This window comes from Poeciliopsis prolifica, unplaced genomic scaffold, assembly GCF_027474105.1.
Source record: "Poeciliopsis prolifica strain line A6 unplaced genomic scaffold, Auburn_PproV2 SCAFFOLD050, whole genome shotgun sequence".
Classification (NCBI taxonomy): domain Eukaryota; kingdom Metazoa; phylum Chordata; class Actinopteri; order Cyprinodontiformes; family Poeciliidae; genus Poeciliopsis; species Poeciliopsis prolifica.
This window is the reverse complement of record NW_026562425.1, coordinates 846,811-860,506: the sequence shown is the minus strand read 5'-3', so window position 1 is coordinate 860,506 and position 13,696 is coordinate 846,811. Positions and strand designations below refer to the sequence as shown.

The following is a 13,696-nucleotide window of genomic DNA, read 5'->3' as shown; positions in this document are numbered from 1 at the left end:
GTTGTCATTGCTGGTCCCACAGGCCCCAGCAGAGACCCACTGGTTATTCTTCACCGTCCTGTAACAGACGCGATGAGAAGGTACCGAGCGAGGGTCGAGCGCGCTGCACCCAGAGACAAACGGGATGAAGTCCACACGGCGACGTGTTACACAAAGAGGCACAAAGCTGGATGAGAAGATGAGAGAAAGAGAGCAAATGCATCTTCTTCTTTGTCTATACAATGAACTGCAAAGTATATTGCAGGCACAAAATGATAATGGGATACAATTAACTTCAAATGGTTTCACTGCACACATAAATCTCCTCCTCTGTAGGGGCACAAACTGCTGGAGATGGACTCTCTAATTGCACCTCGCTCTCTGTGCTGCGCTGCTCACATTGTCATTGGCACAGTAAATCAGAAAACCCTCCAGAGACTGAAACCAAAACCACAATGAAATTTAGCTTCACTGGATTATAGCAAGAAAAAGGAGCCGACATCTTCAGGATGAAACGCAACAAAAATGATTTACATCTTTACCGACAACCTGATTTTTATTTTATTTTTTTTTTATCGCTTTGTGAAACAATCTTGTTTGCTGAAGATTTTTTAAACGGATCGATGCAAATTGAAACCGACAGAGACGAAGCTTGTTACAGAGTAATTACAACCTGACTGGAGGTGAACTCCAAGAGGAAACAGCAGAGAAGCTGATGAGACGTCCAAGCCGACACAAATCGTCCGGTTGGAGTTCTTCCCCCCCAAAGCCAAAGCGAGTTAACGCCAGATAACGTCTTTTCGTCTCAAGGCGCCGCTCTTTCTGGACTCACAGAGCCGCAAATGTTTGGTTCTGCCAGTTGGAGCAGGGAGCGTTCCACATTCGTCTGCTGAAAACGTACAATCCAAGAAGCCGAAGGTATGAAAGATGCACGTCCACGTTTAGTCTTCAGATTTCACTTAATTCTGAAGAACCAAATGGGAACCAAATAACAGATACAGGGAGAAATCTGAAAACTGATGTTTGTTTTAGTGTAGATTTTGTCACGCTCAGGGTCGGCCGGGGTCACGACAGCTGCCACGGAGGGTTGAAGAACTTGATGGAGTGGGTTTTGGCCCACTTGGCGAAAACAGACTTCTCTGTGATGAAGCGGTGTCCGCCGTAGGGGGCGCTCTCGTGCAGATGGTACTCTGCACACTCGTCCCGGCTGCCCGCCTCGTAGTAGTGGTAGGGAACCTGCCTGTAGCCCTCAGTCCTGAAGGGAGGAGGAGAGAAAAGTTATCAGACAAAAATCCTTCTCTACTGAAGAGGCAGAGAAGCTCGTTACACATGAATGAGGTAATGAAAGCTTTTATTTTGAAGGAAGAGTTCATCCAGTTACCAGGTCTGGACACCAAATAGTAGGACGGTTAAATCTCACAACTAAAACTTTTTTGTTTTATTTTTTCTACTTAGTGGTGAGATTTGATTAAAATTACATAACAGGTTCAACAGTTAAATGCTCCAATTCAACGACTGTTAGCTGCTGCAACATGGTTAGCATTGAGATGCTACTTCAGGCTAGAATAGCATCTCTGAGAGGCTAACTCTTATTAGCACAACTTGAACACGTTTATGGTTTTTCTAGCGTTCCTTTACTTTTTTTTTTTAAGAAAAAAAATTAACCCCCAATGGACCAAAAGAATCAGTTTTGTCATCTATTGCTGTTTTTCAAACAGTGCTTGTGCATCACATTTACAGATGTACCATAAACACAACACGAAGGTTCCTCCTCTACACTTTAGTATCAAGAATATAAAAATGTACTGAACTGCTCTAAAATATAGACAGAATTAATTAATCAAAATTAACAGCTTAAAGTTCCAACCCTTAGTTAATTGATAGATCCAATGAATTACAGTTTAACATCTATATGCTGCCATTTTTACCAAATGTGTCACATTGGATGAAGAACATCAATGAAGATCAGTTTTCAGGCCAAAAAATGGACTTTAACTGGGCCAATGCGACATGAATGGTCTTTATAAAAAACAAAAGATAAAATTAAAAATGAGTGAATTTGACATTTGAAGGATTGTGGACTTAATAAGGATAGTATTGATGGTAGATGGCTTGAAATTTTGCACAGTTGAACTTTAGCAGGATAAAATTTTGCTCCATAATGAAACTACCAATTAAAATTATGCCTGATTTCAGAGTGAATGCGAGGATTTTGCCTCACTTTGGGCGCCGGCCAGCTTCGATGCTTCTGAATGAGCCGTTAACGTCTTCAGCCAGGATAAACTGATACATTCAATCAGCAGCCAAGTGCTCTGTCTGAGCTCTTATCCGTTTCCAAACACTTTCCTGCAACTACCGCTCCCAGGTGGCTGTGTGTAACACGCCGCATGGGGAATCAAGTTTCCCCATCCTGCAGCTCCCGGATGAACTGCGGCTGCATCTGTGAGCAAAAGGTTTATGAGCCAAAATCTTACAAATGCTTTTCAATCCCAACTCGTCTTACACAAAAGCTTTTCAGAGAATAAAACAGGAAAATCCCAACAACAGGGTTCAACCATCTGTGTTTTTATTTTAAAAAGAACAATACTGATACTATGCAAAAGTTTTAGACTACATTTTATTATATTCAAGCAGCTATTTGTTCTTTTGATCATTTAGCGTTTTCTTGGTTTTTTTACTGGACTTTCACTTTTTCTCTCATTTTCTGTCCAGGATGTTTCAATTATTCACCTAGAAGCAGATTCATTGTTAAACTCTGAGTGATAGGATTTAACCTTCACAAAAGTTTATCAATATTTGTTAAACAAATACTTACTAATTAAAAAAAATAACACGCAATATGCCTTTATTGTGTTATATTAGTGATTAGTAAGGATGCATGACATCAGAACAGCAACTATTTGGGACTGGGCAATTTAAAAAAACAATCATATCACAAAATCACAGAAAAATTAAAACTAGCCAATACCAATATCACAATATGTAATAATTCAGATTATTTGGTTTTGATGCTTCTGATTATTTTAAGAACAGTAGAAAACTATTTTTTACAGAATAACTTCTCTGTTTCTGTCTTTATTTGGGTTTTTTTTTTAATGTTATTTGTATTTTTAACATTTGTTTCCACCAGTAGAGCACTTTGTGCTTTTCTGACCTATAAAAGGTGCTGTGTAAATAAAACTGACTCACTTACTACCTTTAATGGTGCAATTAGATAAGATTTGAAGATTTTATAAGGTTAGTTTTGATTTCAAGATTTATTTTCAAAACCTAACCATGTCGACTTTCTGTTATGCCTATCGATTAAAAACATTTTGAGGTGTCAAATGTTTGGGCTGACTGTATTTTAAAGATATTCATAAATGTTTCCCAGAGGTCATCAAAGGTCAAGCAGCCAGTCCATGAAATATGGCGACAATCAACTGTGGAAGCAAATTGTTTCTGTTTGTGCCGTTACACTTTTTAAGATTTTTAATTTTTAAAAAGTTTCCAGAGGTCATCCCTCCTCATGTTAACAAATCAAATAAAATTGTTATAAATTTATTGTTTTTGCATCTAAAACATTTGTAGCACAGTTGAGTAATAATTATTCTTAGTATCTTTAAATTTATAACAGCACAAAAGCTTTACACCAATTTTGAGTAATTTGGGATTCAACTTCAGCTATTTTACTGCCATTTAATTGCCCAGCTCTAGGCAATTAAACCGTTTAATATTACAATTATCTTCATAATATATGAAGCGTCTGGTTGTATTTGCAGATGCAAAGTGTTTAAAAAACTGAGTTGAGTTTTTAAGTTAACTCAGAGCTGCAGAAACTCCTGCTGGGACGACATACGTCCTCGGTAATAAGACAATAAAAACACTAATGTAGACCAGGGCATATCGATGAAATGTAGTGTGTTATCTGAAGGGCTTTGAATTTAGTGCATCATGAGACATACAAAATAACCAGAAGAGTAAATGTGAAAACATGCAGCAAATGTCTCACTGCAGAGTAAAGGAAGTTATTGTGTTTTCTCCTAAATTTCCTGTTTCTAGTGTTTAATACAAAGAATATGAACTAAACCACAGCGCAGCGGATCAGGTTGAGTGTGTCCTCTGGTGTGTTTTTAATGGCGTCTGACAGCTTTATGAACGGATGACTTGTGTAACAACTGCATTGGGAGGATGAACGAGACAGAAGAGAAACGGTTGTAACAGCAGCAGAGAGCGACTGGCGTTCTGCCAGTTCCCTGTAACACACAGCCGCTTCTCCTCTGCGTCACACAGCGGGGCGCCGCGTTTAACAAATACATTCAGTTTCACCAGAGCTGGAGGAAATACGTGAGTGCTGGACAGTGAAGATAGTCACAGATGAGATCGCACTCATCCACACAACAGGGTAGCACGAACGCTAAAGCACGCTAAACGAAACATCAGCTTCGCTATCAGCGCATTAGCGGAAGTGTGTCCACTGTCGTATCAACGCTGCGGCTGGACAATAAATCAATAGCAATATCAATACATAATGTGGCTGAAATAACACCCAATAAACTCCCTGAACTCCAATCCAGAGCCGCACAGCATTCTGGGAAATATAGAGGTCAGCTAATCAAAACTGGTGGAGTCAACCCACTCACTCACTCTCTGGTTACCTAGCAACGCACTCTCTGGTTACCTAGCAACGCACTCTCTGGTTACCTAGCAACGCACTCTCTGGTTACCTAGCAACGACCTGTTGAGTGACTTGAGCAGCAGCTGAAGATTTTCTCATAACCATGTGAATAATAAAAATTAAAAAACAACAAGGAGTGAAAATTGTTTGGAAAACAAAGGTCACCAGAGCAGTTTGGCAGATATTTAAAACAAAAAATAATAAATCATTCAACAAATATGAAATGATGAGTTTTTCTGCCATATTTTACTTAAGAAAAGGTCCAAATAAAGTTGTTTTCTAGTATCCTGTAACACATTTTGCTGGATGATAAACTGTCCCAGAAATAATTTAAATAAATGATACTATTGTTGTTTAGAGACCATTTTCAAGTATTATAATGATAATAATGACATAAAAAAGCAAGAACATATTCTCAAAAATCAATAAACTTTAAATTCTAATGAACATTTAACACTGGAATTGGAAGATATTTAAAATCAATCATTCAATCAATAAAACAACAGAGACAGTTTTGGTACAATTAGAGAGAAAAGAGAAAAACAATAAATCAGCAAATGGAAATTGAGCCTGTTTTAATTTATCATGTGACTAATTGATTATTTATTGCTTATTGCGACAGGCCTAAGTACAGGTACATTAAAAATACACTCCAGTATACAAAGTACTTGTACTTCGCTGCATCCTGCCAGTGATTTCACCATCACTGCAGGATCTGCTGCAGCTTTGAATCTGAAAACCTTCAACCGCTTCATGCAAACATGGAAGTTGTCAGTTCGGAAACATGGAAAAACACAACATCTGCGGGCATCAATGAGGACGGGGGGAAATAAACGAGGCACAGGCAGAGAGGGGGAGAAGTATCCAGTAACTGCCTCACTAAATCATCAAGTCTCCTCCGTGCCGGTTGAATTACGCGCGCCTCTCTGCCATGTGTCTGCAGCTCTTATCTCAGCTCCCGCTGCGCGCCGGGGAACGCAGGAAGGATGAAAAGCTGGATTTCCAGCATGCATTTGGGAAGCGTGTTTGATTCGGGGGGAAAGAGGAGGTTCAGGTGGATGATGAGTTCATCGAGAATGCGACGCGTTTCAGAGGGAGAGAGTAAGAAAGAGAGCAGCGTGTTTGTCATCCCTCCTGCAGCCCCGCGGTAATCACTCAGTCAGGGAAACGACGACAGGCGCGTTTACAGGACAGACTCAAAGCAGAAGGGACAGCGAGACAGGCAGAGACAAACCCAGTAGCACCACAAAAAATCCAGTATGGATGCCAGAAAGGAAAGTTAACCATTAAACCCAACAGCTTGCCTTCAAAATGGACAGTGGTGGAATAGCAAGATATTTATTCATTTCAAACAAGTTTTTAAAAACAAGAAAAGCAATAAGCAGGACAGAGAAAACATGTATACAAAAAAATATGTCAAGTTAAAGAAATATATCACTAATTATCAAAAATGTTCAATTGAAACCATGTTATTGACCTCTAGCGTTGTGTGCATGTGCAAAATGTCTGGATATAAACAGTAACATGCAGGTGTTCCAGGTTTTCAATGCATTTGTTCTTTACTTAATTATATTTAATCATGGAAAATTTCAGATTTTATATAAAGTATCTGAACTTTCCAGTTCTCTACACTGTGAAAACAAAAAATTTTACCAAAACCATTTGCTCTAATTATCGTAACACAGTTGAAATGAGATAAAACTGACTCAAAAGTAACTATTCAGCATGACATAGCAGTTTGATCTGATGTTTTTATTTCCATAAGTGCAGGAGGCGAGGAGGCAGTGAGGTGCGGCGTCGCTGGTGTCTTACTTGCAGTAGGTGTCGTTTATCATGCCGTAGACATGGATCTCTTTGCACATGTCCATGGCCAGGATGAGGGTGAACCAGCCGGTGCTCAGGTAAGAGCCGGACTGAATCCTGCAAACGCAGGCAAAACAAAAAAAATCTTGGTCAGAATATTATCCATCACAATTCAAATATTAATTACAGAGTTTCATTACAGCTGTTCCAGGGACCTTTGCACCTTTTGCTGATGCGTTACAGCTCAACCGAGTCGTTAAATTATTCTAACAAATGCTTCCACTGAGAGCTGGATGTAAATTTGAATGTAACGGTAATAGCAGGTCAGCAGAAACACCACCGGCTCCTTGAACAGACGCCGAGTTCAATGTGATTTTCAATTTAACACTCAAGTTTTGGAGCTTTTACACTTGACTGGAGATGATTCCAAAAAACTACTGAAAGGCTGAGAAACAACAGGCAGCTCTTCAATTATTCAAGCACCTGGTGGGCAAATCAATACCAACATGTATAATCTTTTCATGAGCCCCAGACTATTAGTGTTTGATTTGTGGATGTTCAAAGTTAAGACATGTCAGCTTTGATCATTTTTATCCAGACAACATGGAGTTCAAGTTTCATCTTGGCTGGAGGTTGAGAAGAAAAGTCTGATGTCTGCAGGTCGGAGCGGACAGGCGGCCACAGACTCCCCGAGGCTCTCTGCGAGCCAAAATATACCGAAAACAGAAATATATGTAGATACATTTAATTTTTATTTTATTTTAAAAGCACCTGTGGCCATCTGGACTCTCCAGAGACACAACAGACTGAAAATCTAAGCCATTATTCCATAAGAAAAAGAAACGCCAGAAGAAATGTGGACCAGATCCCAAAATTAATGACTTGTTTTCTTTCCATTATTTGAGGTATGAAAGCTCTGCATCTTTTTGGTTATTTTGACCTTTTCTCCTTGTCTGCATATAAGAACTAAATTTTTTCTTGAAACATCAGAGACATGTTGTCAGTAGTTCATAGAATGAAATAATGCTCAAAGAATGAAATAATGTTCATTTTGCTCAAACAAATCTGAGAAACTGATCATTTTAAATGCTCTTTTAATTTTATCTAGAGGTGTATATTGAACCTTATTCGACTGAAAGTTTACGAAACAGCCTAGTAAATTAGCGCTTCATAATTTATCTGGAATTAAATATTCTTTGTGTCAAACTTAAGGCCCGAGGGCCAAATCTGGCCCGCCGCAGCTTTTAATGTGGCCCTATAGATTCTTGTCTAAACACCAAATGTTCTTAAATATTATGTTATACAAATTAATGCAATTTTAATCTGTTTACTGTCAAATTATACCAATCAGTCCCCCAGTTTCTTGAGAATTATTGTGGAAATTCACACAAAATTAATGAATCTCTGCATGTTTTGCACTAATAATCAGAAGATTATTGCAGATTTTTCTCAAAAATTGTCATTCACTTTCTTACTTGTACTAAACAGCTGCCTCAGCCTCAACTGATGTAAGATTATAGTTCATGAACAATACAGCAATAAATAAAAAGCCGCATTTATTGTCTTAAATAAGCGCAAATATTTCCAAATTAGTGCCACAAACACTTTGATTTTTAGAGCAAAAATGACAGAAAGAATCACAAAATTCTGGAGGAACTGAAAAGATGTTCAATATTATTTAATTTGAGATATTCATTGATATTTTAACAGTTTGTGAACAAGTTTAATCGATACATTCAGTTACAACTGGACATTTAAGAGCATTCATGATCTTGATTTGGCCCAAAACGAAAATGAATTCGACTCTCCTGTTCTATGGGAAACAACTGGACTAAAGTTAGAAAAAATTCAGAGGAAACACTATTAAAGATCAACTTTTCCATGAAAACGACCTCTAGCCAGACAAATTACTTACTTTTCCTCCCAGACCTGAAGCCGAGCGGAAGCATCACTCGGCTTTCACTCTAAATGTTTAAAAACAGTTTGCAAACACAAAGCTCATTAAATGCAGCGAAGTCAAATAGGAAAACAGGAGAGAGATTTGCACTATGTTTGTTTTACAGTGCTTATAGCTCTGAAAAATGGGATGGGAGCTGAAAGTAAGTAAGTTCAGAAATAAACACGTTTTGGGGAGTAGTAATGATCCAGTCTCACGCTGCCCAGTAATGATGCCTCTGCTCTGCAAATAATGGGAACAACAGTTCATCTCTGTGCCTTTCGTGCCCAAACTGAAGACTTTATGAAGCTTTTTAGTGCATTTATTCATGTTTGCCATTGAAACAGGTGATTAACAACAAGTGATTAGATCATGCTAACTCTGGAGGAGCTGCAGAGATCCTCAGGTCAGGCAGGATATTAGGAAAACATGATTCAGCTGAAAATGCATAAGTAAAAAGTATTAGCAAATCCAGCAACTTGGCTAAAAAGAGATAAAAAGAACCATCCCCCTATTAGCATCTTGGCATGATTCTCACTCTCTCCTGGAAACTTTAAACATCGATTTGAGAAGTGCAAAAGTGGAAAAAACATTACAAGAGAGAATTAAGAGACCACTTAAAATGATCAGTTTATCTGATTTTACTTTTTATAAGTTTATGTTTGAATAAAATGAAAATTTGTTCTTTTATTCTCTCATATTGCAGGCAAAATTTAGTTTTTATTTGCAGAACATTCAGACCTCAAACAATGCAAAGAAAACAAGTTTATATTAATTTAGAAAGAACAATACTAATGTTTTAACTCAGGATGAGTTCAGAAATCAATATTTGGTGGAGTAACCACGAGGGGTTTTTACATTTTTTCCAGAGCTGCATAAAACACCATTTATTTTTAAACAATTTCTGTGTGATATGGATAAAAACTGTCAGGAGAAACTCTGAATAAATAATGAGGAACCACTGCGTCAGCCAGAGATACCAATCCAATCCAGAAATGTAAGCAAGAGGAATCAATTTAGAAACCAATCATCTGCTAACTTTCAGCTGCATTATTCAAAATGTTTGGATTTTGAACCCGACAAACTCCTTCAAACACTGATCCACACACGCGCTGGAGGTTGTTGGGGAGGAGAAATTACCAAAAAAAAAAAAGCTATTTGTCGTAATAAAAGGGTGGAATAGTGTGGAAGGGAAATGGGACATCATCACCGATACGCGTCTCGGCAGCTCTCAGCCGTCTGAGCTGTCAACACATCACCATCACCCTGCATTATTCATTAGCAGTTTGCCACTTCAGCAGCAGACAAACAGGCTAGCACGCAAACACAGGCCGGCACATGCACCACGTCCCCGACGGAGAGCTGGAATAAATGAATGGGGAGGAATCTGCTGCACTGATAACTAACATTTCAAAGCTTGACGTCTGCTGGATGCGGAGGCCCAGAGAGAGAACGTCTGATAGCATTGGAGGCCCGAAACAGGCAGCAGTGTTTACCTGTGACGGTTTTAATGGGACAACTTTGCGGAGAGGCGGCTGTTATTGTGTGGTCAATTTAAAAGATAAGGCAGGCTGTGAAGTCGCTTCGGCAGGCGACAAATAACATCCACAGCCCGGGGACACGGAGAATGCAATTTGCCTGTTTGGTTACAGCAGAAGAATCTCCTTTTACTCAAAGGCGGCAGACAAAATGTGTCATAAGGTCTGACTCGACGGCGCTTTGCTTTTAAGAGAATCCCTTTTAGTCTCCACTGAACCTCTTGTCTTGCAAAAAGAAATAAACAAAGCTGGAAAGAAAGTGCATAAAGAAACTTTCTTTCAATAACCGAGGAGAGGTGAGGTGGGAGTTGCTAGGAACAAACAACCCCCTAAATCTGAGCTGCAGCTCGTCAAGCTTTACATCGAGAAGCTAAGCCGGCGTGGAGAACTGCCCGGGATCCGCCAGACACTCATCTGCCTCCGATTCCGCTCAATAACTCGCTCTTGACATTCGCAGCAGGAGAGCTGTCCATTTGTGTGAGATAATCTGCAATGACGGGCGATTCAGCTGAACCGTGGCGCGTGATGGCTCTGCATGCTGCTCCGATACGATCTGTCACCTGTCAGAAACACTCAGAGGAAAATACCTCAGCGCCATTGTGGCAAGCTGATGGCTCAGAGAGGACGTCATGCTTACATGGGATTCAGAGTCGGCTTTTCAGGAAGATTTTTGTTTTCTTGCCCAAAATTCAGCAAGATGATTGATACACCTTTCATAGATATTGTGAAGTTTCCTCTTCCTTCTTTGGCCTGCAAGCAAACCTCCTGTGGATTTCCCTTTTTACAGGTTTAAACGACGTAACTCAGGTCAGAGGTGTCCAAACCTTTTGTCATGCAAGCCAAAATTGCCAACTCGAAAGTAGCTGTGGGCAAAAAACAAAACAAAACAAGAAACCCATTAAGGTTCCTTGAAGAATTTTAAGGAAACTTACTATGCTTCACTCAACAGGTCACAATATGGGCAAAACAAAACACATATTTCATTTTTTACACAAAATCATCCTTAGATAACAAAATTTTAGTCTGCTCAGTTCTGCTTTTTCACTGTTCTCGGGCTTTAAGTATAATTGCTGCTGATGCGCAATTATACAACAACAGTAAGACCAGCTGACCAAACATGCTGGGCTCAGTTGGGGTTGCTAGGTAACGGCCCAGTACCTGACTCAATTTTCAGACACCAAAAATATTAACTTGTTGACAAAAAAACAGCTGAATGTTTTTTTTAATAAAAAAACAAACAAAACATTTTGGTGTTTTTAGAACCAGTAGACACACAAATAGAAGAACAAAAATGTATGAACTTTGAATCCCAGGTCTCCTTAAAAGACTTTTTTATTTCAATCAACCTTTCCAGCGAAGGAGCTTTGAGGTCACTAATCCGTTCAACATCAGACGATGTGAAGGGCCGATAGGAAGAGAGGAATTTCTCCATATTCCAGGCCATGTTGATCTGTTTCTTTTGTTTCTTTTCTCCTGTTCCTTTGCTTTGTATCTGGAGCTCTTCTATAATCTACTTATGATCCACCAACACACACTGTGAATACTTGTCATTTCTTTCCAGGTCTTCAGGTTTTAGTGTAAAACGCTTTTCGGCTGCAGAGCATTGATCCATGCACATCCTGGGTCTTTTAACCAACTTGATATTTTTCATAACAACCTGGTAAAACCATTTCATCCGGCCTCTTTCATTTCTGAGAGCATGTCAAGCATCTGTTTCCCTTTGCATCTTCTTTGAGTCTTTCTGTGTTACTTTAAACAAATTGTCATTCAATCACAGCCTTCAGTATGTAAACAATAAGGTCTCTGGCTATTTCACTGCTTTTCCACTAGACAGGTTCTGATATTTTCCTTCTTCCTCATCAACATGTGAGCTTTCACTCCCTGCTGCAGACAAGTTTGTTATTAGTTTCTTCCTTCGCTCAGCAGTAATATGAGACAGGTTTTTTGCCTGTGGGCGTTTCTGCATAGAAGAACATCACACAACGTCTTCCTGTGTCGAAAACTAAACTGCGACGCGTCCTCTACCCCGAGCCCTCCGCACCGGGAACAAACAGTAACAAAAACAGGAGGCTTTTATTGGTGGTGCGTTTTTCCTTGAGGAAGACCGCGGAGCAGAGTAATTTATTGTAATGATAAAACAAAGGAGGCAGCTGTGTGGGCTTGCTGAGCCGGTCTCTATTGCTGCCGCGAGGCGCCGTGAAGCATGGCGAATGACCTCCACAACCTGCATTATGAAAAGAAAATTTGCTCTTTTTTGAAAAGGCCTGGTTTTTGTTTACTTTCATATACAGAGCCATTAATAAGGCAGAGAAAGGAAGTTGGGCCACGGAGAAAACGCCTTCTGCTGATGAAGGGGAGGCTCAGCCGATTGTTTGACGGTGATTTTGTCTTTGACTCCCATGATTCGCTACAGTAAAGTACACTGACTTTCTTTTCATGCATATTAAGCAGGTTAGAGCGTAAATTTGATGTGATGAAAGAATATTTGGAGTGTTTCCTGTATGCAGATGAAGAACTGGTCCAACGTTTTCCTTCAGCTCCTGTTTCTGTTGTTTTCTGTCCTGCAGCTACAGCAAACAGGAAACTGAAGCTCTTCTTCTACTGAATATCTTTTCTAACATTCAGCTGCTTTCATATTCAGCATGAGAAAGCACCAAGGTAACAATGCAGCACAGCAGCAAACAATGTCTGCTGATTAACTTTGGCATCTTCAATCTAGGGAGACATCCTGTTTAAAAATGACAGTTTTCTAGTCTTTACTTCAGCCTCACACTTTTAAATTTTACATTTCCTGCAGAAGAATGAATATTAATGAACTTTTTTAGTAATTTAAACTACCACTACTACTTTTTTATTTGTATAGGTGGCCTATTACGCTTCCTTGAACAGGTTAGCATACACAAAACATGTTGATCACATTTATTTCACACAAAATTATTAATTATCATTAATTATTCTTATGTAATGAAATTTAAGTCAGAGCAGTTCTGTGCATTTTGAGCTGCCTTCAGCATGAGCTGTTTTAAGGCGTGTTGTCACTTTAAATCCAAAAACTTTTATAGCCCACGCCCCCAACTCAACATTCACACGCAAATGGGAAAATGGCTGCAAACAAATGTGTAATTATACAGCCGTGCATCTTTGAAAAGCAGAAGTAGAGCCTCCTGCTCAACCAACAAGATTGCAGCAAGTGGTTTCTGAAAGTTGAGTCATCAAGAAAATAGTTGGGGGGTTTTCCAGCAGCCATTGTACAGCGTGCACAGCTGACTAAAAGTGCTGGGGTCGCTAAGAAACGGTGCCTGTGATGCCGAGTAAAATTAGTCGTTTTCAAAACGGCTCATTTTCCAGACACCAAAAAGGATAAACTTATTGCCAAATAACGGCTTTGTGTTTTCTTTACGGTATTGGGTTGTTTTTAGAAGCAGTAGGAGCCAAAATGAACTTATAAAAACATCCAAAATGTGAATTTTCCTTAATAGTTCCCTTTTAAAGTTAGATATGAAGTTATCTCCTCCAGCCATGGACAGGAATGTGGGAACCTTAAACCTGAATTGACTCAGATAATCCTGCCGATTCAAAATGTCTGGTTCTGTTCTGTCATGTTGGTTCTTTTACTTCCACAACTCAGGAAACAAGCCAACAAACCCCTTTAATTAAACTCTAGAGAGACCAATGAATGATTGATGACAGCCAGACTTTATTAAATCTAATAATTTTTAGAACCTTCATTACTTATTTATTATTTGATGCGTTTCATTTCACGTAATTAAATCGCAGAAGTTT

General features: G+C 39.2%; 1 protein-coding gene across 1 annotated transcript in view; it reads right to left on the bottom strand.

Moving 5' to 3' along the window:
* Window positions 1-516: 516 nt before the first annotated feature.
* The window catches only part of st6galnac3 (ST6 (alpha-N-acetyl-neuraminyl-2,3-beta-galactosyl-1,3)-N-acetylgalactosaminide alpha-2,6-sialyltransferase 3), a 69,560-nt gene continuing 56,380 nt past the window's right edge, over window positions 517-13,696 (bottom strand). Inside the window, exons 4-5 of the mRNA XM_055058271.1 lie at window positions 6,449-6,556; window positions 517-1,234 (exon numbers count right to left, since the gene is read on the bottom strand). Coding sequence (XP_054914246.1) covers window positions 1,045-1,234; window positions 6,449-6,556 — 298 coding nt within the window. The 3' untranslated portion in view covers window positions 517-1,044. The remainder of the gene's footprint in view (window positions 1,235-6,448; window positions 6,557-13,696) is intronic.